This window comes from Stenella coeruleoalba (genome assembly GCF_951394435.1).
Source record: "Stenella coeruleoalba genome assembly, chromosome: 1".
Lineage (NCBI taxonomy): Eukaryota > Metazoa > Chordata > Mammalia > Artiodactyla > Delphinidae > Stenella > Stenella coeruleoalba.
Genome location: NC_137169.1, coordinates 162316733 through 162343216, shown reverse-complemented (window position 1 = coordinate 162343216; position 26484 = coordinate 162316733). Strand labels below are relative to the sequence as shown.

General features: G+C 51.7%; 1 protein-coding gene across 2 annotated transcripts in view; it reads right to left on the bottom strand.

Annotated features, from left to right (window-relative positions):
• Positions 1-18233, bottom strand: part of RASSF5 (Ras association domain family member 5) — a 71104-nt gene extending 52871 nt beyond the window's left edge. For both annotated transcript variants that reach the window (XM_079932835.1, XM_079932837.1), the window contains exon 1: positions 17677-18233. In XM_079932835.1, the coding sequence (XP_079788961.1) occupies positions 17677-18145 (469 nt within the window). In that variant the 5' untranslated portion in view covers positions 18146-18233. The remainder of the gene's footprint in view (positions 1-17676) is intronic.
• Positions 18234-26484: the final 8251 nt, after the last annotated feature.

The following is a 26484-nucleotide window of genomic DNA, read 5'->3' as shown; positions in this document are numbered from 1 at the left end:
GGAAGTAATGATATCTTCCTTGCCAGCAGATGCGTTGCCAAAATTAGAGAGCGTGTATGTGAAGCACCCAACAGTGCCTGCACAGAGTAGATGTTCACCAGATGGTAGCTGTCACTTTCAACCCTGGGACCCCTGAGTCTGGGTAGCTGGATTCCTGTTGACTTAGCATGTGATGCTAGTCCTCAAATCTCTCAGTTTGGGGTCCTCTTCCAATGTATTAACTAAGAAGAATCATGAACTTTCTTGCTCACCTAAGTTCCTCCTACCTGCCCCTACCTGCCTCCAGCCCTGCCTTTGATGGCCCAGGGGAGTGAGGCAGAGACACAAGAGGATGAGTCATGCTGGAGAGAGGGAAGGTAGAGAGACGGATTTGTCAAGCTTGGAGGGCTGTGGCCATTGCCAAAATCAACACAATCTATACATTTTTCATACTCCTGGTTAAACGTCTAGTGAGGCAGCAAGAGAATGGAAACTCCCCACTCCTGGGATCAGACATCCAGCTCAGGACATCTGCATCTTTATGTTTCCAGGAAGGAGCCTGAACCCCAGCTCTAGGGAGACCATATAATGTAGTTCATTGTTTCAGAGGACAGGCCAACCCTGAGGGTACCCAGCACCCCGAACCCCAGCCTGGAGGGCCTGGAGACACACAACTGCCCCTGCGCACACTTCACACACACACACATACACACACACCCTACAGACTGTGACAGAATGCAGGCCAGGAAGCCAACAGGAAGGGTCAATGTTATGGTAGAGGAGTGGCCTGGAAGCCAGGCCCATGTCCCGGGTCAGAGAAGCCAGCCTTCCTGTGGACGGCTGGACTCACCGGGGTGCCGTCTTTGTCTAAAGAGCCGCAAGGGAATGCTGCTGAATGCGCTCAAGTCACAAAATGAGGCACACGGGCTGGCCTGCAGAGGCACGATCCTGCCTCACGGGGGTGGGTGGGTGGGTGTGGGTGGGTGTGCCTCTCGGGCTGGCGGGCCCATTACTCATCTGTCTCCAACACAACCACACAACCCTAGGCTGAAAGCACCAACAAAGGGAAGCCACTGCGGTCAGGCCGGCCCAAGAGTATTGGGCGGGGGAGAAAATAGGGATAGGCGAGTCTGCAGGCCCTCAGTGCAAGGGGCCGGGGGGGGGGGGGGGGGGCGGGGGTGGAGGGAGGGCAGGACAGTTCCTGGCAAGTTCAGATGGATGATGCAGGGAGCAAAGGAAGTGTCAGGCGTGCCCGCCTTGCGACCAGAGAGGCAGGGGACAGGGCCTGACCCCAGGGCACCTTCCCATGTGGTCTGTTTCATGCCACTTCACTCTTTGGGGGCGCTACACCCTGAACCATGCCCCCCACCCTGCCTTGTGTGGATGTGTATATATGTTTAAAACTATAAACAAAATTAATAGGGTTGGGCTTCCCTGGTGGCGCAGTGGTTGAGAGTCCGCCTGCCGATGCAGGGGACACAGGTTCGTGCCGCGGTCCGGGAAGATCCCACATGCCGCGGAGCGGCTGGGCCCGTGAGCCATGGCCGCTGAGCCTGCGCATACGGAGCCTGTGCTCCGCAACAGGAGAAGACACAACAGTGAGAGGCCCGCGTGCCGCAAAAAAAAAAAAAAAATTAATAGGGTTGAATCTACTTTTAACAATTCATGCTTCCACTTTAGATAGTATTAACTAACTCCCTGCCAGGACTATGCTAGAACTCTCCCTCCTGTCAACGCTGCCCACACGCCGATTTTCACTCTATTATATTATTTACATTTCCAATGTTTATGATATTTACATTCTGTTGTAACTATAAATTGCATGGTTGTCTAAAATTAACTCTACTTTTAAATTAATTCCATTTTTTTACAACAGCAAACCTATTTTTAATTTTAATTATTCTTTTAGTTGACTGAAATTTTTGGGATTATATTTTATATGCCTTATGTCTGCCAATGATGCTTCAAGCACCTTAAAGAGACGTGCCCCATTTTATTGTCATTTTAATACTGTGGTGCTGGGGCCTTATGCAGGAAAATGATCAGGAGATGTGGATGGAGAAAATAGAGATAGGCGAGTCTGCAGGCCCTCAGTGCAATATTACAGAGCATCTCTGAAAAGCTCCCCTTGGCCGATAGTGGTAGCAGGCAACAGATTTTGGAAAAATGTACAAGTAAATGACATGAGGTGGGGTCCAGGGTGGGAAAGCCCAATGAACCTCATTCCTCACATGCAAGTGTCTGTAGGAGACCTGTCATCTGGACCCTCTGACACCACATCCAAAAAGGTCCAAGTTGTATTTAGGGTGTGGCCATGAAGATAGAAGTGCAAAGACATGGCACAATATTTGAACAGGCACAATTAAAGTATGTGCACCCACCAGGACACACATACTCAGAGAGAGAGAGTTAAACCTTTTTATGCCAATTATGTCTCCTATCTTTCCATATCTACCTATTACTAGTCAGTTTTTCATGTGTGCAAGCATGCATCCACTCAACATGTATTTATTGGGGGCCTACCAGAGGTCAAGTACTGTTCCAAAGGACAGCCAGTTATATCCAAAGACTTGTGTAAATGGAACAAGTGGATGAAAGGAATATATATATATATATATATATATATATATACACACACACACATATATACATATATGTATATATATATTCAAAGTTATATATTTTAATACAGATATTAAAATCCTGTTTTGATTGTCACCACAGGAAAAGATAAATCCTATTGCCAGAGTACCTTAAGAAAAAATATTTTAAAACACTGTAGACAGCCATAAAAATGAACGAAATAATGCCATTTACAGCAACATGGATGGACCTAGAGATTGTCATACTGAGTGAAGTTAGACAGAGAAAGACAGATATCATATGATATCGCTTATAGGTGAAATCTAAAAAATATCATACAAATGAACTTATTTACAAAACAGAAATAGAGTCACAGATGCAGAAAACAAACTTATGGTTACCAGGGGGGAAAGCGGAGAGGGGGGGTGGCAGGGAAGAGGGATAAATTGGGAGAGTGGGACTGACATATACACACTACTATATATAAAATAGATAACTAATAAGGACCTACTGTATAGCACAGGGAACTCTTCTCAATACTCTGTAATGACCTATATGGGAAAAGAATCTAAAAAAGAGTGGATGTATGTATATCTATAACTGATTCACTTTACTGTACAGCAGAAACTAACACAACATTGTAAATCAACTATACTCCAATTAAAAATTAAAAAAATAAAATAAAACACTGTAGACAGTTGGGTTTAAGGGAATTTTACAAACAGCAACAAGCCCATGAAAACTAAGGCCAGTGCGGAGCTGCCAGATGCCCTCTTGGCTCAGGTCACCTCAGAAGGGGCATCCGCTTCCTCTAAGCATGTGTCACTCCGCTCTGGGTGTAGGAGAGACAAAGCAGGTGGGGTCCCCCTCTCCAGGGCTCAGAGCCCCCTGCACCCATCCCTGGGGCCCCTGAGGAGACACACGGAGGAATCTGGGCAGCTGGCAGAGAAAGGACGTGGGCCTAGTAGTGAGGGGCAGAGGTGGAATGAGGAACGTGAAGGCTTTTTTTGGTTTTTAGCTTTTGTTTTTAAAGCAAACACCATCTTAGAGAGGGGGCAAAGGGTTGCCTAGCCTCTTGCTAAGCTTGAGTATATTTTTGCTAGTGTTCCACAGACCCCAAAGATAAGGACAGCCAAATAGTTTTGCAAGAAGTCCTGCCTAGGCATCTGCAGACCACAGGGCAGGAGATGAAGCTTCGACAGGTGTGCAGATGTGAATGCACACACAGGTGCGTGCGCGCAGGTACGCCCGATCCGAGTGCCAGGAGGTCACAAGAGGCCAGGAGCAGAGAGGTTCAGTCCTTTATGGGACAGCCAGGCTGCTGCATCCAACTGGTTTTTCCACACCTGCTCTGATGTCATTTGATTTCAGAGTGCCAATCATCAATTGACCATCAACCAACCGGGTGAAAGGAGACTTTTGCAGGAGGAGAAAAGTAAATAGATTACGTCTGAGGCCTTCCCTGCAGAAGACATACAAAGGCTTCTTTACAGCTGTATCCCTGTAGCCAGGACCACCAGAGACTTCTGGAGAGAGCCAGGCCTGTGTCCCAATGACCCCCGAGCAGCCTTTTAAAATGACATACGACTTGCTTCTTGGCAGCAGGCTCGCTTAGCTCCTAATGACGCCCGGTGGACTAATCCAACCCCTGCCTGTTAATTAAGTGACATAGTAAACTCAATGATAGGAATTTTTCCAGAGAATGTGTTTAAGAGTTTTGTGCTCCTTCTCTATTTCTGCCTGGGCAAACCTTCAAACCCTATCTCTTTCATTGAGACGTGGGAGGTCCACCTTGGCCCAGGTAAGACGGAAGAGCAGACAGCGTGCTGGGGGCTTACACGGATGACCCAGTTTGAGCCATCGTTAAAAGTCTTTCTGGGGGGCTTCCCTGGTGGCGCAGTGGTTGAGAGTCCACCTGCCGATGCAGGGGACGCGGGTTCGTGCCCCGGTCTGGGAAGATCCCACATGCCGCGGAGCAGCTGGGCCCGTGAGCCATGGCCGCTGGCCTGCGCATCCGGAGCCTGTGCTCCGCAACGGGAGAGGCCACAACAGTGAAAGGCCCGTGTACCGCAAAAAAAAAAAAAAAAAAAAAAAGTCTTTCTGGGAGCAGTTGCCGACGAGGGGCCTGCTCTGTGACCAGCATCATGTCGAATGGTTTCCGTCAATGTCACGTTCAACACACATGACACCTGCTTGGGAGGGGGATTCTTTGCTCCATTTTACAATGGGAAGAACTAAGGCTCAGAGAGGTTAATCTGTACAAGGAAGGCCCTACTACCTGGCATCCACAGTCCAGGCTCAAGTTGCTCTGGCTCATTTGCAGCAACATGGATGGGCCTAGAGATTACCATACTAAGTGAAGTAAGTCAGAAAGATAAATACCATATGATATCACTTATATGTGGAATCTAAAATACGACACAAATGAATATATCTATGAAACAAAAATAGACTCACAAATATAGAGAACAGACTTGTGGTTGCCAAGGGGGAGGGAAGGTGAGGGAGGGAAGGATTGGGGGTTTGGGGTTAGCAGATGCAAACTAGTACATATGGAATAGATAAACAACAAGGTCCTACTGTATAGCACAGGGAACTATATTCAATATCCTGTGATAAACCATAATGGAGAAGAATATGAAAAAGAATATATATATATATATACACACACACACATAACTGAGTCGCTTTGCTGTACAGCAGAAATTAAACACAACATTGTAAATCAACTATACTTCAATAAAATGTTTTAAAAAATTTGACCAGGCTCCAAGCCCATTCTCTTAAATGCTACATTACAGGTCACTCACAGAGCTCCTGCAGAGTCCACAGTCCACAGTCTACCACTCCCATCATCTTTGAGCATCCTGTCTCACCCCTCCTCTTCCAATCAGTTCAACCCAAATGCTAACACAAGTTAAACGAGCAGTGGCTGCAGTACAGTATTTACCCAGACCTTAATGCTGCCACTCCAGGCCTGATTGATTTCATTAAATCTGTAACTCCTTGAGCTGAAGAGCAAAGGAGCAAGGAAATGCTCTGTTGAATAATTCTTAAGGAGGGAGGATGGACACGAAGACACGAGTGCACATTAAATCGAGGAACTCAGTCTCCAGCTGTCCTCTGCGTGAGGGTCACAGTATGTATCAGGCTATTGATGAGGATAAATTATTCAGGCTGGCTAAACAGTATTTGTCTCCAAATGGGGATTAGATCTAGTGGAAGAGAAATTCCCACCTTTCAAGACGTAAAACTGTAATCAAGAAAATTACATTTTCCACAGTTAAGATCACATTGCCTTTCAAATGCTGCTTTCACAAACTTAACCCAGAGATGACTTTTTAGTTTAGTTCCATACCTAAGACTCAGTGCTGGGACCCACCCAAATGCCCACCTGTCCCCGAATGTGTGTGAGAACAGTATGGAGACAAATGGGGCTGGGAACCCAAGGAAAGCTGATGTGCTCCAAAGATACAGCCATCGAAGAGAAGCAGCTAGAGGCCAGTAAGATGAGTAGAACCCGGCAGTGAGGGGTTCCAGTTCTGACTGTGCAGCTCTAAGCCTTAGCCAGGGGCCTGACTTCTTTGGGCCGCCATCTCGTTTGTGAAACAGAATCACCCCTTTCCCACCCCTAACATACAAAGATCTGGAGGGAATAAATGATATTTAAAACAAATAAAAAACCCAAACAAACACAAATCCCTTGTATCTTTAGCAGAAGAGCACTGCAGAAATATAAGATGCTGTAGCTAGTCTGATCCATCAGGAAGAATGCTAGGCTGGAAGGCAGGTGCCCGAGACCCTGGTCCCGTAGCTGCCACCAACTTTTGTTGGCCTCAGCCTCCTTCGTTTGAAAAAAGGAGTAAGTGACCTCAGATTCTATGAAAATTGAATTGCTGCAGTCTCTCCTCCCCATCTTTCACTCAGCCCACACTGTCCCGTTATCCTTCCCCAGCAAGGGCTGTTCTCACCCTAATTAGTGCTCCGGGAAGGAAGCTGCAGCCCCGTCACTGCCTGAGGCTGGAGCTCCTGTCCAGCTGTGTTCCGCCTGCAGCCTCTGTAGCCCCACACAGTCTGCTTGTGTGCCCCCCATAGGCACCTCCACTAACCATACAGGTGAGGTGCCTTTGCCTAGGAAACGTCACTGCTCCGGGGTCCTCGGAAGGCTGGCTCAGCAGCTTCGCAAGGTGTGATGTCCCTGGGAGCTACAGGATGGGCAGAATGGAAAAGAGTGGCCCCCCAAGATGCCCATCTATATCCTGCCTGCTCAGGGACCAGATTAGGAGGACTGATTGGCCCTAATTCTCAGTCAGCGAAAGGCTGTTAAAGCCCACGGCCAACACAGGCTTCTGAAGTTCCACCTAAACCTGGCAGGGTGGCAGCACCTGAGCTTTGGGCCTGGGGAGTCAGGAGGGCCAAGGAGCGGTGCTGAGCTCAGCATTAAATACCAGGCTGCCAGGGGGCTCCCGCACTGCCTTGTCCATGGGAGAGGCCACTAGGTATCCAACCCCCCTCTGAGCACCCCCATCTGGAATGACTCAGACCTACCTCGAGGAAGCCGGGCCTTGGGGTGGAACCTCTGGAGGGCCTGGAGCTTTACTGATCCCAAATGACTCTTAGGGAGCCTGCGGAAGAGGCGCTGGAGCCGTGAGGTGACAGTGCCGAAGCAGGTGGAGACCGCCTCCTCAGCCCGGCCCTCAGTCATCCCGCTGGGCTACGGGATATCAATAGCTTCTCTCCAGGTCTGGCATCAGGGACAGAGTGACGAAGGGGGGAATCACCGGCCCCGGGAGGACTCCAGGCCTCGTGTGAGCCAGGCTTTGCTCAAATCAGCCCAGCCTCCCTGTTCCTCCGAAGTAAGTCACGGGCACTGGGGACCCCGGGCCGGCACCAGCCAGCCTGCCCGATGCCTTCTCTTCCCAGCTGAGGTCCTATCCCCTCCACCTCCCCCCAGCGGAAAACTTTCTATTCCTGGGGCTTTTAGCTTGATAAGATAAACATGCCCCCACCAAACAGGCTGCAGAAAGAGCCTGCCCTGGGCCTCACTTCTCAGGAGCGCCTGTGAGTCTGAAAATCAATGTCTCCAAAGTTTCAACAGACGACAGAAGTGATCCGTTACCTCACGCTGGTGCCTGGCCCAGGAACTCGTTAATGGATTTCTTTGGGGATGTCGGATTAATAACGCTTTACCAGCTGTACAGGCTCCCAAGGGACAACCGCACTAATTCACATCCTCCTATGCTAAGCCCAGGACGGGGGAAGGGCTTTCAGCTGCCCGGGCCCATAGGAAGCGGTGCTGCCTTAAGAGGGTCAGACCACTTATCTGAGAGCAGATACCTGCGCAGAGAAGAGGCGACAGGAGTAGGAATAAGAAGGAGAAGAGAAGAAAAGAATAGAGTCTCTCATGAAGAGGGCAGAAAGGTTGTTCTCTTGCCCTAACATGGGGCTCACAGGGTGTCCCCTAAACAGTGACTCCCAGAAGCAATCAAGTCCTGGTGGGGAAGTTCCCAGAGGCCCTGTCACCCAGGCCAAGACGGGCGATTGGCACTGGACAGGCAGCAGAGCCTTCCAGGAAAACCGCTGAAGAGGGTAGCCTGCTCCCACGCTGCCCAGAGACTCCAAAAGTCACCCACCAACCGCCAGCGGGGGCCAGCTTCAGATGAAGCAGGGGCGCCGTCCCTTAGAGGAAAGGCACCACAGAGGGCCGATGAAGCTGCATTTACGCCTCTGGGGGCTGGTCACCTAGCGCTGGGGCCAGAAGGTGAACACTCATGAGTTCAGACGTGAGCCCTGTTGGCCCTCGTGCAGCTGCCAACCTGCTTCTACCATTTTGTGCTGTGGTTCTTCCCCAGGCCACAGAGAATGTTGAATGGCATCACATCCCAGAGGCCAGGCCCTCAGGCCACTGAGAGAAGAAAATGGTAGAACCGACCCAAGCTGCACCTGACCTTCCAAATAGGCTCCCCTATCACCTGCCCCCTCACAGGATCTCTGGCTGGGAGGCCCCAGCTAGATCACCCCTCCCTGCTGAGGCCCTCAGTCCTTGGTACAGTAATAAAGCACACTGTTTACAGGTCATCTATTTAATGGAGAGATGCCCCCAAAGGCCCCCTTCCTCGGGCTGGGACACTGGGTCTTTCTCCCTAATGCTTCCTTGGGGGGGACTGGGCTGCCAGTGGTCTGTTTTGTGATCGTCTAGCTTACCCAGGAGCTCTGCCTAGACAAGGCTCGTGAGTCCAGGTCCTGAGATGACACCGGGGCTGCCACGTGAAGCTGGGAGCCCAGATTCCTGGCCCCACTGGGACATGAGATCTTCACGAGGGCCCAGGTACTCCCACCTGCTTGAGCACAGGCAAGGGTGGCATTCCCACTCCCGTGCTCAGAGAGGAGGACACGCACATGCTGGGAAACTTTAAATCATGAGTCATGTGTCATGGGGGAAAATCCCTTCTGAATGCCCCAATTGGGCTGGAGGATATACTGATCTCACTTCTCCTTTTCCTCATCACAGAGATGATTTTGTGGACAGGTTAAGCCATTGGGGAAGCCAGCAGGAAAGAACTGGCTGAGAATCCAGATGGGGCTTTGGGAGGTTCTAGAATCTTCACTCCTGACCTTTAGAAAACCTGGATAGATTTTCTGCTGTACGGATATTTCAGGAGGAACACAGTGACCTCCTGCTGCCCCAACATCTAAGCACTGACCCTCTGACCTCCAGCCAGGGCGAACCTAACTTGAAGAAACAGGCTTCACCATCTTAAGTGCTGGGGTTACAACATATTCTCACCTTGAAACCCTATTCATATAAAGGTCCTTCCAGATTGCTTTTTAAAACACTCATCCCTAGAATAGACATTTGCAGAGAGTACGCTCAACCCCTTTTTCTAAAAACTCTCAAGTTACAGCTGGACTCTTTTGTTCCATTTGAATAGTAAGGCATCTCTGAGGTTTATTTTTGGATTTTTAATACTTTCCTCAGTTGCAGAAAGGACATAATTGTTCCAACAGAAACCACAAAACCTTCAGCTTCTATTCAACTTGAATGGAAAAAACAGCTTCCTCCAAGTCAGCAAGAAAAGTAAGTGACGATACCCAAATGTGAGCCTGACCTGGAGGCACACAGAGTTGGGGTGGGAGTGGGGGGCTTTCCCCAGATTTGCTGCCCCTCGCTCAGCCACAACACTGCCTGGGACAGGGCGGAGGGCCATCATGCAAACCTCAGTTTATTTTCCAGGCCCGATCCAACTCTTCTGCCCCGTCGCTGTCCCCTTTGAGACACAACCTGATTTTTCTTTGGTTCATGGTTAGTCCTGTGTCATGAACCCTGGGTCCTGACAAGGAGGATCTTTTCAGTTCCAGGAAAAGGGCTTCAACCTGCATTTCCACGCCCCTACACACACCTAATACCAATGGGTGGGGTGGGGAGGGGACAGACACACTCGATTGTTTTGTGATTTAAGAAAAACTCCACCTCTTGTTTCAAGACCTCATGATTTACACATGCTGAAAACCTATTTAAAAACCAAACATGGAAAACAGGCTGAAGTGCTGCCAGCTCTCAGTTGTCCAGGACCTGGCTGATCCTCTAGCTTCCACATGGCTTACCGCCCCTTGGTTCACCCTCCTCTTTTTCTGTACCTCTTTTTATGGACATTTCAGCGTTCGTTGGCAGAAGGGAAGCAGATGAATGAGGAAGCTCCACTAACTTGCATATTCAATGACATTAGCTCATGGGGCAAAATGCTATGCTGGGTTCTGGTGCTGATTTTGCTAATGATCCAGGTCATCGCAGAGAAGTCACTGACTCCCTGAATGCTAGGGAGTGACTTCTCCCCTCATTTGTGAGATGGCCATGATTCACCCAGCCCTGCCTGCCTCACAAGGGCACTGCAAGGCTCAGCAGAGCCAGTAGGCAAGAAAACACTTTAGATACAGCCAAGTCATCTCTGAGATAAAAGTAATCTCTGCTCCCACAACTTCTTGGCCATTCTCAGTATTTCTTGTTCCACATGAATATCTCCATCCTTGCAGGCTCACAGAACACCAATTTGTATCTTCAGCAAACACGACAATTCTTTCCCAGGTCCAGCATCCGGTAGAAACAAACCATAAAAGGATAAAAAACAAAATGGGCGAGGAACATCGCTCTTCTTTCAAGGCTGACTTTTGTGAACCTGTGGTCTGATTTAGGAAAGGTTCCTGTAAGCCACATTTTCATGTTCTAGCAGCCCTAGCCAACAGCCACTGCAGACATCTGGGTGAGATCTGCTCTGCCCTGGAAATGTTTGTTCAAGAAACAGGGATGGGGCTTCCCTGGTGGCGCAGTGGTTGAGAGTCCGCCTGCCGATGCAGGGGACACGGGTTCGTGCCCCGGTCCGGGAGGATCCCACATGCCGCGGAGCGGCTGGGTCCGTGAGCCATGGCCGCTGGGCCTGCGCGTCGGGAGCCTGTGCTCCGTAACGGGAGAGGCCACAACAGTGAGAGGCCTGCGTACCGCAAAAAAAAAAAAAAAAAAGAAACAGGGATGGGGAGCAGAAGGTGGCGTGCAGGCCCTCCACTGAAGGGTAAACATGACCCAGTCTCACTGTGGTCACAGGTGAGGGACATACCAGTCACCTGCCTGCCCACCCAGTGACACACAGGAACTGACTGAACTTTCCAACACCACCCTTCCTCCCAACCCTCAGCACAGTGTCCGCTCGTGCTTTCCCCCGATGCCCTCAATGAGGCTAGGGCAATAGGGGTGGGTAGGGATATCCTGAAGAAAATCTGGGATGCACTACAGCAACCAGGGGTCACAGACCCCTCAGCTAGCACAGAGAACTCTCCACCAGCAGGCTGGGCACAGGGCAACTGTGCCAGGACAGACCCCTGCTGCTTTTTCTCCTTCCTCTCCAAAAAGGCAAAAGAGAACCAAATGTCACAGCTTTTCTTATGGGTGCATCTCTCAAGAATGTTCTCCATGCTAGGAACCACGGGCGGGCTAGAACAGGCCCTGCATGAACTTGTTGGCCACTTTGGCCAACACCACCACTACACCATGGAGAATTCTCGGGGTCCATCAGGCTCTGCCCATGTCTCCTCGGCATGGTGTTGGGGTGCCTCAAAGAACACCCAAATATCACCCCCCTAGGTCTGGGTCAAGACAGTCTTGACCTTGGAGTGGCGCTCCCCCTGACTGCTCCCTGGCACCGATCTTATTCCACTTCAACCCGGGAACCGAGCCTGCTGCCCTGCCTGACGTCATCACCTCGGCCTCCTTGCTCATTCCCCAAAGCCTAAAAGCTGGCTCTGCTCTCCTCCTAGCCCCGAGATCCAGCCCTGAGGATGTAGAGAAACTTGCCAAGACTCTTGGAAAAAAACCTAAAGTGACTAAATGCAGAGCTATCTCCCCCTTCCCAGGGTCAGCGGCCTCCACCACTTCCCGACCCAGCCAGGGGAGAGCCGAACAGAGCCTGCAGGAGGAGTGGGTGGCAGGGTGGGACGAGGCCCTCTGGAGGGTCAGAAAGCATCCTGCCACGGGCACCGGCAGATCTGCAAGCCCATGGTGGGTGAGAGGACTACACGAGCTGGTGCTGCTGGAAGCCGGGATGGGGGGAGGGGGAACGTCCTGTCTGCGTGTTTTGCACGCCCACAAATACTCACCTGCCAAAGAATTCTCACCTTGTCATCAGAGGAATGCGAACAGGAAGGGCCTCTGGTCAGGCCAGAGACGTGCTTCCAGCTTCCTCATCAGCCTTAATAGCACCCCAGCAGGCAGGGCAGAAGCGGCACGCAGCTCCTTCCACGGGGAGACTGAGGGGTGAGGGGTGGGTGTTGGGAGCCAGCGAGGGCCCCATGGGAGAGCACCTGGGAAGCAAGACCCAGGACGCTCCCACGGCCGGCCCAGCGGGGGGCTGCCCCTGTCCCAGAGATGCTGGGCACGGACCAAAGGAGGGAAATGGCTTGACAGCCCGAGATAGTCAGAGGCCATCTTCCAGGCCAGTCGGGTTTGCCCAACATGAGGGTCTAACCTTCCCCTGCCCCTGGCCAGATGGACGGGCGACTCCTTCTCTCCACGTGAGACCTCGGCAGAAGCCTCCCTGCATTCTGACCTCATGAATCTGTTCTGAGGACGAGCGTGGCAGACCCTTTGTGCTCCTCAGAGAAAAGGCACCGTGGACCTGTGAAGAATTCTTGCCGTGCTCATTCTCTAGGCTGGGTCTGCCCTGACCCTCAGCCGCTCTCCTGAGCCTTTGGCCCCTGTCACCACGCAGAAGCCGGCTTCCTGAGGCAGGAGGCTCACCTCACCAGCTAGGAAGGGCTCTTCGGCTGGGCTGGGGGCTCTCTTTTCCCTGTCACTCAGGGCCTACCTGCCAGGCTTGGCACCGGCTGAATTCACTGGTAAACTTGGGGAAAAGAGAGAGGGTACCGGCTCAAACCCGCAGTGCTGAGGGGAGATGTCAATTTACTTCCACCTAATGACTCTGCAGGATCAGCAGGAGAACACACACGTTCATTACCAAGTCTAATTAGGCGGGCAGACAAGTGGCATTAATCATTTTTGACTGTACCTGGGATTCGAGCCCCTCTTACTCGAATAAGTAATTTTCTGAATAATCAGAAAATTTCATGCTCTGATGAATAGGGGGGAAAAAATTAAACCCACATTTAATCCTTTCACTTTCATCTTTTGAAAATACAGGAAGCAGGGAGGAGAGGAAACAATAACAGCTTGGGGAGCTCAAATGGCCTCGGCCAAAGCATTCCAGGTCCTTTCTCTGTCCTCCCTTGTCCCCCCGCAACCCACTCCACTAGGACGTTCCCTAAGAAGAAAACCCCAATCAGAGCCAGGGGCAGGGGAGGGATTGGGGATTCCACTATCTCTAACAAGAAAACAACCATTTCAGGGCTTAATTTTCCTAACCTCCAAAGCCAAACATGGTCCCGAATTAATGAAAATACTTCAGGTCATATACTTCAGTGCTACCTAGTATCCTAGACGAATAAAACACTTTCCAAGTGCCCAAGGTTCCTGGGTCTGCCGCAGGGACACTCAATGTCCATGTCCCCGTAACCTCTCCTACAAAGAACCCATGACAGGGGGTGGGTTTGTAGGAGCCTGTGGCTGTCACATGAGTGGGTCCAGTCTGTGCAGAGAGGTGGGTTGAGCTCAACCATTGATGCAGCGACGAGACAGAGCTAGAACGTCTGGACAAGGGGCTCTGTGAGATACCAGCCTCGCTCACCAAGGAGGCCCCTGTCCCCATCCCTGCAGGCTCCATGGCAAACACCTCATACTCACACCATAATTCAAGTCTATCACAGGAGGGGAAGGTCGGGATGATGAGCCCCAGGGTCCCCCTTCCACCCTATAATCCCAATCACGTAACACTTCACAGCTGTGAACGGCACCCTCTCGAAAGAGGACCGGCTCCACCGGCAACGTGCAAGGCATGTCTAAGCATCCCTCCCTGAATGTTGAGTTGGACTTAGCTTTCCCCATTTTCCAGAGCATTCCTTGATCCAGGATGGCTAACATACCCACCAAAATGTGATGACAGGGAAAAGGTCAACTCCATGTGCCTTCTACAGAAGAAAGGGTCCACAACCTGTAAGGGACATTCCCTGAGAACAAAGCCATAGGGCGGCCTGTGAGAGTTTTAAGGGTTGTTTGCTGTTGACCATCCCTCCTGGAAGGCTGGAAATGGGCTCTCACTGCTGCAACGGCCCCCACCCCAAGACACACACACACACCACACACACGAATTCATACAATCTACCTCTCTCTCCCCCTCCCAGTCCCCACTGGATTTCCCTCTCTATCTAACAAACATGACTTCTTTAATCCTGGAAACGAATATTAACTTTGAACTTTTCCTGTTGGCAAATCCAGCATTAACCAGAGCTCAGTTACAGACCTTGAAGTAGGGGTAAGCTTAAGTTAGAGGGATTTTCACTAAAAAGGCAGGCAGACAGTGGGAAGACAGTTTTCGAAAAGCTTCCCTTATTAAAAGCCCATTTTGCCAACACGGCTCCCACCCAGTGTCAGCCTCCTGCTCAGACAGATGTCACGTATATACCCACGGCTCTTCTGCTTGTTTCCAAGAGCAGGGAGATTTAATGGTAACAACAGGCAACCACCCTCACCAACCGCTACTTACTGAGACTGCGCTGTGCTGGGGGCAAGTGGTACAAGGACAAGGGGCCTGGGTCTTCGTGACCTCTAAGCCATGGGCACCCTGTGAGGACGCTTGTCAGCCACAGCAGGCAGGAGTGGCATTGCTAGAGGACGATTAGCGTCCACACTGCCTGGGATGCTCAAGGCACCTTCTTTCCCACTCAGCTCAGCAACCACGTAGCGGTGGAAAACTGTACTCACTGCGTGGAAAGGTGAACCTCAGAAGTGTCAGGAGCCCAAACTCTTACAGCTGCTTGATGAGAGGGGATACTAACACTCATATTGCATTAAACATTTATATTGCCTTCTGCCAGGCACTGTTCTAAGACCTTTCCATACATTAATTCATTTAATTCTCACATGAACACGATCGTGAAGGTAATGTTATCATCCCCATTATTATTTTTTTGTGGGGGGGGGAGCGAGGCTAGGCTTGTGGGATCTTAGTTCCCCAAACAGGGATCGAACCCGTTTCCCCTGCAGTGGAAGCACAGAGTCCTAACCACTGGCCCGCCAGGGAATTCCCAATCATCCTCATTTTTTAAAACAAGGAAGCAGAACACAGAAGTGCCCAGGGTCACACAGAGACCAAGAGGCAGAGTCAGGATTCAAACCTAGGTCTCTGGTTCCAGGCCGTTCGCTTAGGCACTGCAGAGTATTGCCTTTCAAAAGTCATGGTTTTGACCCTTGCTTTTTGAAACAAAGTTGAAACAAACCAACCCCACCATGGAATTAGAACTTCAACTGAAAGAAAGATGATTGGAGAGCTTGGCGGGCTGTGTCTCTACCTGCCAGCCATCAGAACATTTCCCAACTGTTCCCATCCAGCCACAGGTCCACAGTTAAATATTAATAACAACAAACAGAGGCTCCTCTCTATAGCCCCTTGATTCCAACTCTGCTCCCTCTCTGGTGTTCAGACATCCCTGGTTGGTATTAACCCACCTGGCCGGGGACCACCAAGTCACACACAAAGTCAGAGGACATGCCCGTGCACCTGGTGCTTCCTGCCCCCAGAAACTATCTAATGTGAAGTGGGCATAAATTCATTTAATTACGGAGAATCAGGCATATTCACATACAAACACACACATGGACACCATTATCAACAACACACCCCAAATCATAAAACTATAGGCCAAATAGTCCCCCAATATCTTTTTCGCTCTTGCTTGTAAAGTTTTTTTTTTTTTTCCCCTCGTGGCCCGTCATGCGGGATCTTAGTTCCCCAACCAGGAATCAAACCCGTTCCCCCTGCAGTGGAAGCTCGGAGTCCTGACCACTGGACGGCCAGGGAATTCCCCCAATGTCTTCATACAAACTAGAATCCCAATGAAGCGGCTCTCCCAGGATTCTGGCACATTAAAACCCATTACAACGAGGATACTGCCCCTCCCTGTGTTGACAGGGTTGGTGGATGCAGTAAAGCACCCCAGGACCCTTGAGAGGGCAAAAGCTGCCGACACATCTGTGGGAAAGTTGCATTTGATTCTCCTGAAGGTCAGGGACATTTGCCAAGTGACAGCAGCCCTTCCACCCGCGTCACACACCTCTATATCTTTTGCCCTTTCCTTTTTAATTAGCACCTGAACTGAGTTCTGGTGGTGGAGGGAGCAGTAACCACTTTCCCCTCCCATCGTCCTCTTCCACTCGACCCTGGCTTAGAGTCTGAGCTCGCCTTCCCTGAAGCCAGCTGCAGTGGGAGGCACACTGCACAGCCTTGGCCACAGAGAGAGGCAAGGTCGGGTTTTCCTGACGCGGATGTAGTTGCTGCTGTACAATGCTGGAGCTGGGTGGAAGCTGTGGGGCTGCTGTCATGCGGGAAGAGGCTTTGCTGAAAGATGCAAGCCACAAGCCATTTCCAGGGATGCTTTCTAGAGGTTGTACCATTGTCTGTGCTTTGTGCTTCAGATATTTAAACTATCTGTATAAACACATGGGTATGGATATCCTCTGCCAAACATGGTAACAGCAAATGTGAGGTGGGGTGGGTTGGGGGGGTAGGAAGAGGACATCTCTTAAAGAAATACACACACCTAACTGTCGGAAGAGAAGAATAATAAACCCTCAAGAATACTGCAAATTTGCTCAGAAAATCTATACACTGGATGCCCAGTGTTTTAGTAAGGCTTTGAGAAGAGTATGGCTCAGGAGGAGGCTGGAGGGGCCTGAGAACTCTGGGGAGGAAGGGACAGGGCAGGTAGTTGGGTCATTTTCCAGCAGTGACCTAGGAGGAGGAGGCAGGGCACAGCCAAACATCAGAGCAGAGTCCAAAGGTCTGAGGGGCCAGAGGTGGAAGGCAGGAGAGGGCACAGATCCAGGGTCACCTCAGGCTCTTTCAACCTCATAGCCTGTTTCCATCCACAGCCTAACCAGATCTCCTCCCTAACCCAACAGGTCGCCCTGGAGGAGGGATGTACCACAGGCAGGCGTGTACCATGGGCCTGTACCATAGGCAGACACACAAGTCATTCTGCCATTACCCTAATAAGCACGGGGCAAATGGTCATCTCAATACCAGCCTTACAACCCACTCACAAGAACTTACAACAAAAGCAAGAAGGTGCACGGCAGACTAGGCAATGACCTTGTAGCTTCAGGTATCGACCCCAACCTACGTGTGTGTGTGTGTGTGTGTGTGTGTGTGTGTGTGTGTGTGTGTGTGTGTACATATGTGTCTGGGGAGGAGCGAGGCGTGCACCTGTCTGGGGAAGAGGTATTTGTTAAAGACCTCATAAGCATACCTGCGCAGTAGGCAGTCACTAGAGGATACCGGGCAGGGGACTAAGGCGCAGAGCGTCTCCAAGACTTACCTACCTCAGTTAAAGTCGAGGTCTCCCCTGGAGCCAGACAGGGCAGTGCCCCCTCTCTGCCTGCCTCAGCCCCCTCGCAGTTGCTCGCCCATGGACTGCGGTCTTCCCCTGCGCCCCTCCCTACCCTGCCCTCACACTCACTAGCGCAGCGCAGCGCCCGACGCAGCACCTCTCGTCCGCACAGGTCACACCAGCCCCAGCCACTCCGCAGCTCCAGTTCGGCGAAGCAGTGCCCCTCGCCTCGCTCCGCCGGGACGCGGGGATCCTGCGGCTGCTCGAAGATGCTCCGCACGTCTCGGGGCCGGGGCGCTCCAGGCCGCCGCCGCAGTCTCTGCTGCAGACCAGGCCGGAGCGGGCGAGCGGGTCGGGAAGCCCGAGGCTGTGGCTCCAAGTCCCCCCGGGCAGCCCTTCTGGCACAGCGTCCCTCGTGCGCCCCGGGCGCAGTGGAGAGGGGCGCCGGGGCGCAGCGGCGCGAGGGCCGGCCCGGGGGCGGCGGCGGCGGCGGCGGCGGCGGCTTGGGGCCGCTCAGGCTCTGTAGATAGCGCGGCGGTTCTGGGTCCAAGAGTAGCCGGTACGGGCGCTGCCCGATGGCCGGGGACGCCATGGCCATGCCGGGCTAGCGGCGGCGGCGGCGGCGCCGGCAGCTCTCGGCGTCGGCGCTGCTCCCGAGTCCGCCTCGAGAGAAGGGAGGCCCTAGACCAGCGCGCCTTTAAAGGGACCGCAGCCTGCAGGGCGGGGCGGGGGCGGGGAGACTTCGGAGAGGCAGGAAGGAAGACCCGAAGGAACAACCGACCCGACCAAGTGGCCGGGGTGGCGGCGGGGGGCGCCTGAGCGAGTGTGGATTTAGGGGCGTCTTCAGGAAGCTGGGGCAGCTGAAGGATTGCGTATGGGAAAGGCTCTATACAGGACAACTCAGCAGAGGCATTCTGTTGGGGGTCGCCTGCCTTCAGCCCTGCCTCCTTCCCTCTCTCATCATTTCCCCCAACACCAGATCCCCCGCAACCCGCACCCCAACACGCCCAGGGGAGGGAGCGGGCCGAAGGGAAGGCTTTAGGGGCTAGCTGAGGATGGGGTCTAGAAAGATTTCCACCGACTCAGTGTCCGCCCGCCACCCTCCCGGTTTTCACGCCGGCCGGAGGGATTTGTTCCCCTGCTGTTCCCCTCTCCGCCGTTCACCGTCCCCTTGCGCGCAGAGCCAGGTGTGGGTAGGGGATGCCCGGCTCCGGCTCGCGGGCCCGCAGCAGCTCAGAGTCCCGTTGGCGCGGAGGGACGCGCGGCGGGGAACGCTTGCCACGCTGATGGCGAGAAGCCGCCTCCGCGACGCGCAAGGCTGTCCCCGCGCCACTTTCACTCTGGATTTCCCCTCTCTCAGCAGCCCTGTCGGGTAGGATAGTCCTTTCCCGGAAGACTGGAGTTATAGTTGTCCTGGGTCCTAGATTGTGAGAACGCTCCAGCGCGCCTGGGTTGGGAGAGCTTTTCTTCCTAAGTCAAACCCGCCTCTCCCCATAGCTGTTCTAGTCATTACTGTGGAAATACATCCACCATCACCACCACCGACCGCAAAAGCCTTATTTTGTATCCGGTATGGACAGCTCACCTGTGGGGCCCAAAGAGCGATCCCCATCTATCAGTTCCAGATCCAGGGTAACCTGGATATGGAAGCTTCATAACCTCCCCACTCCTCTCGAGTTTAATGCTCTACTGTTACCGCCTTGAAAGCCTTAATAATTTTTGAACAAAAGGCCAGCATTTTCTTTTAGCACTGGGTCCCACGCATTGCGTAACCCGTCCTGACCGTCTCTCATAGATGGGGAAACGGGATTGCTGGATCTTTGAACCTGTGTGTCCCGTCAGACCCACTGTATGACCCTGGACCCGCTCTAGCTTCTACAGTTTCCTTAGCTGTAAATTGGTCTGGGAGTGGGGAGACAGGTAGATGCTTTTCCCATCCTCTCCGGTTCCACCACTCTGACTCAGTGATCACTGACTGTCCTCTCAAAACTTGGGGTTCAGTTTGGTTGATTTAGCAAGAAGTCACCAGCAAATCCACTTTGGAAATACGCAGCCTAAATTCTAGACCTGAGTTGCTCCCTCCACTTCCCAGACCAGAGATGGGTCTCCCCCTAGTGTCTCCTAGGGGAATCTTCGCTTTTGCTTTTCGATTTCCCCTTGGAGGTAATTTTTAGGTAATTCCTAAAATGTCAAGAGTCCAGTGGTCAGGGAATTCCAAACTTGCTTTGGCCCATGGCTTCTCCCTCATGGTGGTGACAATCATGGAATCCTCTGGTCCCCTGGGTCTCACCAGAGGCTGGAGCTTCTCACCTCATGAGGTGGCTTCTGGGTACTTGAGAAGAATGACCCCCAGGAGCCAATAGCACAGTGCTAAGAAGCAGAAGGAGTTGAGATGGGGGAGTGTGAGCCAGAGCCACGCCCTCTGCTCTCCCCCTCCGCTTCTCCTCTCCCCTGTCTCCCTTGCTTTCTCTACATCGGTGGTTTTCGAAAGCTGCCATGCATCACAATTACCTGGAGGGCTTGTTAAATCACAGATTACTGGGCTCCACCCCCTGAGTTTCTGAGTCAGTTTGTCTGGAGCTGAGGTTTGAGATTTTGCATTTTTTTCTTTTCCATTATGGTTATTACAAGATGTTGAGTATAGTTCCCTGTGCTATACAATGGGACCTTGTTGTTTATCCATTCTCTATATAATAGTTTGAGATTTTCCATTTTTAACAAGTTCCCAGGCAGTGTTGATGCTGCTGGTCCAAGGACCCCACTACTTTAGATTTGGTGATAAGAGAATGGGCTTCTCTGCTCTTTGCTCCACAGAGCAGCTGAAGTTCAGTGGGACACAACCGAGAAAAAACCCAATGGGGTGTTATTCTACAATGCTTTCTGCTGAACGTTGAAAGAGGAAAGCACAGTTTGCCTTTGTGGTCTCTTTTTCCCATCTCTCCCACTTCTTCTGCGAGCACTTTTGTTGCAGAAACCTGTATCGCGTATAAATATTTGCTTGTATCCACCCTCTGTTATCCATCCATCTTCACAGGCTTGAGACTTGTTCAGAGATCACTCCCTCCAACTTTGGGAGAGCAGTGGGCTGGGTGAGGTCCAGGGTGTGGACCAAGCTTGTGCTCTGGTGACAGCTTGGTGTGGCAAGAAGAAGGGACCTGGCAAAGAGTGCATCACGGGAAGGCCAGTTTTGAAATGCCATTTGTGAAATTGCCAACAATCTCCATCTCTGTCCTGTATCCCCCTCCCCCAAGCATGAGTTTGGGCAGCTTAGCCCAGATTCCCAGGAGAGGGAGGCTCATGGGATGAGTGTCTCCTCTGGCCCTGGGAAACTGAGGACCATCTGGAATAATCAGGCATTAACCCCTTTTCCCAGTTGCCTGAGCTGTACAGAAAAATGCTCTGGTTTTGTTTTCCTGCTCCAGCCCTGATTTGGAGGAGTAATACGAGCTGCTGTCAGCACTGCAGAGGGGAGGAGATCGAGCAGGGCCAGAGCCCTACATTTGGCTTCTGGGATGGGAATGGAGATAACATAACTCCATGTAACCAATCCAAAAAGTTTATCAAGTTTATCTTAAGGTTCATCTCCCTGAGCCAAGCAATTGAGGTCGGAGAGGCAGCTGCCTTTTCTGAACCCCAGCAGGAGGCTCTCTGCTTGGAACTTGCCTCTTCTGATGTCATCTTTCCCAGCCCAGTCTACTTCTTCCCCAAAAAAGCATCCTCTCCCACAACACACACACACACACACACACACACACACACACACACACACACCCCATTCCTCCTTCATCAGGGAAGAAGTACTAAATAAACTCCGGTCTTATTGTAGGGTTAGGACCTGGGGTAATAATGTCTGATGGCTGAACTTCAAAATTGTTTGGATTGGTCTTTGGTCATGCAGGCCACGGGGGTGAGACCACAGCGTCTGCTAAGATACCTCCACTGGGAGTTTTTCCCCCTTGTTAGCAGATCCTCTTGGCTCAGAACCATTGATTTGTTTTCTGTTTGTGACTCACTCCCAGAAGAGTGGGTGTGTTGTTTTTATTTTTGACCAAAGGGAAGGATGGTGACAGTGAGTTTGAGTGTGTGGTCAGTGTGTGAGGTCACTTCAGAGGTGGTTCCAGAGGCTGTCGGGTCCCTCATTGGGCGAGTTGTTTCAAGGCTGTCCCTTCACCCCCAGGGAGCTTCCCAGTAGGAAGGAAAAGGGGAGGACAGAATGTGGCCTGATCTAAAGGGGAAGTTTCTGGGTTTGTTTGGCTTTGAGGCACTTGAAGTTGCTTGAAATCCCCAAGGAATTTAGGGACCTCCCAGTGATTCTGACAACACGACTATCTGCATGGGATCAATGGACCTGTCAGGACAGGTTAGGTTACGCTGCAGTAATAAACAACCTCAAGTCCCAGTGCCTGTAAACCAGAGACTTCTTTCTCACTCACGTTACATGTCCTTTGCCTGTTGGTAGGGAGATTCTGTTCATCAGACTCACGCAGGGACCCAGGCTGATCGAGCAGCTACCACGTTGAATGTTGCCCATCACCAAGCCAGAGGAAAACCGAGAGAGCCCAGAGGCTCCTACACCAACCAGCATGGAAAAGCTCCAGTCACTTTTGCTCGCAACTCATTGGCCAGAACTAGTTCTATAACCCACCCTCCACAATGGGGAGCAGGAAGTGCATTCTTTCCATGTGCTCAGAATGGGGAAAGAAATATTTGACGAACAGCACCATTCTCTGCAGTCTTTAAGGGCACAGAGCAATCATTCATTTAACAGGTAATTACCTAATATCCACTATATCTCAGGTGTGTTCTAGGCACTAAAGATGCAACAGTGAAGTAGCCATGCTCCTGAAGCTTACGTTTAGTGGGGGAGCCAGGTAATAAACATCCCAACCTAAGTGCAATAGAGCCTCAGGTCATGCACACTGTGATGACAAAGTACAGTGAGGGATAGAAAGCAACAGGGGCCACTGTATTGGATTGGGGGGGGTGTCAGGAGGGACCTCTCTGAGGAGCAGACATTTAAACACAGACCTGAGTGGAGTCAGCCCTTTGTCTATCTGAGCGAGGGTGGCCCAGGATGAAGGAACAGCAGGCACAGCACACCCCAGACTCTCCCAAACTTTGTGAATATGAGTTCGTTCCAAATATGTATTCCCAGACCCTCCCTCCAGAGACTGATTCTGTAAGCCTGGATATTGGCCTGTATTTTCTGTGAGTTTGATGAATGTGACTCACAGACCACGCTTTGGAAACGGGACCAAGGCAGTGGGTAGTGGGATTGTGTGAGCCCCTTCGTAGACATTCGAAGAAAAACGCTCTTACTCTTATTAGCTACAGGATGACAGCTCTTTGAGCAGCTTCCTTTCCCGCCTGGGCAGCTTTGGCATATAGAGCTCAGCCCCCCCAGAAAGTCAGTAATACCTTCCATTGCTAGACTGTGAGCCGGGACTGTGACAAAACATTGTCAGGGAATTAAAATGTTTGCCACCTGCCATGTGTTATACCTATTTACTCTAGGAGCACACATTGAGTACCTACTGTGTGGCAGGTACTCTCGGCTTGAATGACCTCATCTTCACGGCAACTCTGTGAAGTGGTCAGCATTCCCGTTTTACAGATGAGAAAACTGACGCTCAGAGAAGGCATGTGACTGGCCCCCAAAGGTGTCACAGTCTGGACTGCAATCTGTGATTTTGCCTTTGCACTGCCCAGCGGGTGTGGTAAAAACAGCAGTGTTTAAAATCTCTGATGTCACTTTGTAGGTGCTGTTTGAAGAACCAGCAACATCTTTCCCCGTTTTCCTCTCTCTATTGAAATCTTGTCCAACTTTCAAAGTCTGGTCCAAATACCAGGCCCTCCACAGAGCCTTCCCACAGTCACTCAGACCTAATTCACGGCTTTTTCTCCCAAGATCCCACAGCAAGTTGCTTGTGCCTTTAGCATCCACATCGTCCTAACAGGATCCACATTTTGTACAAATGTAGTTTGTACATTTTTCTTCCCTCACTTAGGTCTCGTCAGTCTTTCTGATCCCACTGTGCAGGGCAAATAAGAGGTGCTCATCAAATGTTTAGTGCAATGAAACCTGGAGGCTCCCAACCTGTACCTAATACAGAATTTATCTCTTAATATCCCTTCAAGCTATGGCTTCTGTACCCACGGAGGGGGAGATGAAGGAATTGTCTGCTTCAGGAAGAATAGAAGGCACTCAAAGCCCTGAGGGGGCTGGGTAGAAGTGGGGGTGGTGTTGGGAGCTCCATTTAAGACTCATGCACATCCTCCAAAGTTGCTGGTCACTGCAGGGGGATTTCCTGTCTTCACGTGCTAGTAACTGGCTAAGCGTGAGGGCTGGTAGGGTACCATCTCTCCTTTCAGAGGGTTGGGTTGTGTGTCACCCAACACCAGTGCTCTTGTGGGGATCATCTAGGTCCTTGACAGTGCCTGGGGACAAGAGGGCAAACCAGGGTGGGAATGTGATCAGGGACATGAGGGCTGCTGGAACGGTGTCACCATGAAGGGGGGTGGGGTGGGGCTTGTTGTCCAGCAGTTTAGTGGTGTCCTCCATCTGCATTTCAATTATGGAATTTTCCCATCCCCAGCTACTCTGCCAGGCATATGATAAGACTGGTTTGTGTGTGTATGTTTCTTCTTTCTGTGTTGGAAAAACTCAGATATTCCAGGCAGATTTGTCCGCAGCTTTTGCCCTCAGCCAGAGGGGAGGCTCCAAGCCACAGCCACGGACGTTCCAGCACTAAGCCAGTGCTGTGGCAGGCGGCCATGGACCAGAGCAGTGACAGACCAGTGCGAGCAGAGTGGCCTGGACGACCTCCCACTAGAAGCGCGTGTGAGTGCATGCACACAGTACGCCTGTCTCTCTTCTGGGCCTCTGTCTTGTTCCTCTTATCTCTGCTCCCCCTCCCCTCCCACTGTCTTTCCCTCTCCATCCCTCTATCTCTCCCTTCCTCTCCATCCTTCCCTCCTACCCTCTCTCCTTTCCTCACTCGCAGCTCTTCTCACTCCCTTCTTCTTTCTCTTTTTCTCTCTCGTGAAGCGTGCAGGGAAAGGATCGACTGCTTCAAGTGGCTCCTGGAATTCTGAGCTTCCAAGGAGAATAAACTGAAGCTATTTCAGGTCACACTAGCCCATTCCTTAGCACCTCCCATCGGGGTTGCCTGATTATGGAGTTTTTTGTGAGATGAAGGAAAAAGAAGCCAGGAATTCCACCCTTTACAAAATCACTGAAGCAGTTTGGAAGTGAATCCCTGATGACCAGCTGTGGCGATCCTCTGGGGCTGCCCCTGCTGCAGTGAGGAGGCCCCAGAAAGCAAATGGTGGGCCCAGGAGGAGGGAGGGCACGTCGCTATCCCTTAGACTGGCTTCCCTGTCCTCAGTTGTCAGGTTGGGGGGTGGCGCCTGGTCCAGTGTACCACCCACTGCCCACAGGTCTATACTGGGTATTCACATGTCCTCTGCTGGACACGGAAAACTCTGCCTCAGTATCCTTGAACTTTAGCTTGTGGAAGAATCACTGGGGAAACTCATCAATGATGCCGGTTCCTGGGCCACACCCGTACCAATTGAAATCAAGAGGTGGGTGGGGTCACAGAATCTGGGTTTTGAACCAGAATGCTTGTCTGTAAAGAGGAAACTGCGTAGGGACTTCCCTGGTGGCGCAGTGGTTAAGAATCCACCTGCCAATGCAGGGGACACGGGTTCGATCCCTGGGCCGGGAAGATCCCACATGCCACAGAGCAACTAAGCCCATGCACCACAACTACTGAGCCTGTGTGCCACAACTACTGAAGCCTGCGTGCTCTAGGGCCCACGTGCCACAACTACTGAACCCATGTGCTGCAACTACTGAAGCCCACGCACCTAGAGCCCGTGCTCCTCAACAAGAGAAGCCACCACAATGAGAAGCCTGTGCACAGCAATGAAGAGTAGCCCCCGCTCACCACAACTAGAGAAAGCCCGTGTGCAGCAACGAAGACCCAACGCAGCCCAAAACTAAATAAATAAATAATTTAATTTCAAAAAAAGGAGGGGGAAGGAACTGCGTAGATTCTGAGAGAGATGCAAAAACTATCGCCCTGAGGCTCCAGGGCACGGAAAGAGGCACCAGCCCCTCCAGAGCCCCCCGGGGAGCCCGACGTGCCCCTGCTTCCTTCCAGTTGGGCCCCTTTAAACGGAGCCGGCCCGTTTTTTAGAGCATGCGCACCGTGAATCTGAATGCTGCGTGGACTCTTCCCAGATGTTTGTGACTGATCTGAGCCACCGACTGAGCCTTTCTGAGACAAGGGCTCCTGTTTCTCCACCCACCCTGCATGGTGGCCTCAGCCCTGGGCGGTGGGGCTGGGAGGGTGTGCAGAGAACCCACGTGGTGTTTCAGGCCCCTTGTGGAAGTACAGAATCTATCCCTACCCATAACTTTGAAAGATATCATCTCCATTTTACAAATGAGGACCTGAGGCATGGGGTTTCAATCCACCCTCCACACGGGCACCCAAGAGTTCTATCTTTAAAATACCAGTTGGACTTCACCTAAAACCCGTTTCTGTGATTCCCTGAGGTAACGCCCAGGTTCCTGCGTGTGGCCCACAAGGAGCTCTTGGGTCTGGCCCCTCCCTTTTCCCAACGACCGCTTCCCACTTCAACCTGTTCTCCAGTGACACACACGCTTGTGGTTCTTTCCATGCCTGGGCTGGTGGTGTTCCCACTGCCAGGGGTGCCTTCCGTACCTTCTCTGCTAGGTAACCCTGCTTATCTGCCAAGACCCCACTCTGGAGTAGCCTGCTCCCCAAGTCCTCCCCTGACCCCCTCCCGGCGCCCTGAGCACCCTCCCCCGTGAGGGTGGTGACGCAGTCCCACACCTGAGCTGTGCATTCCTCTCTCTGAACGCTCCGATGATACTGAAGGGCCTTTCCCCATCGAGGTAAGCTC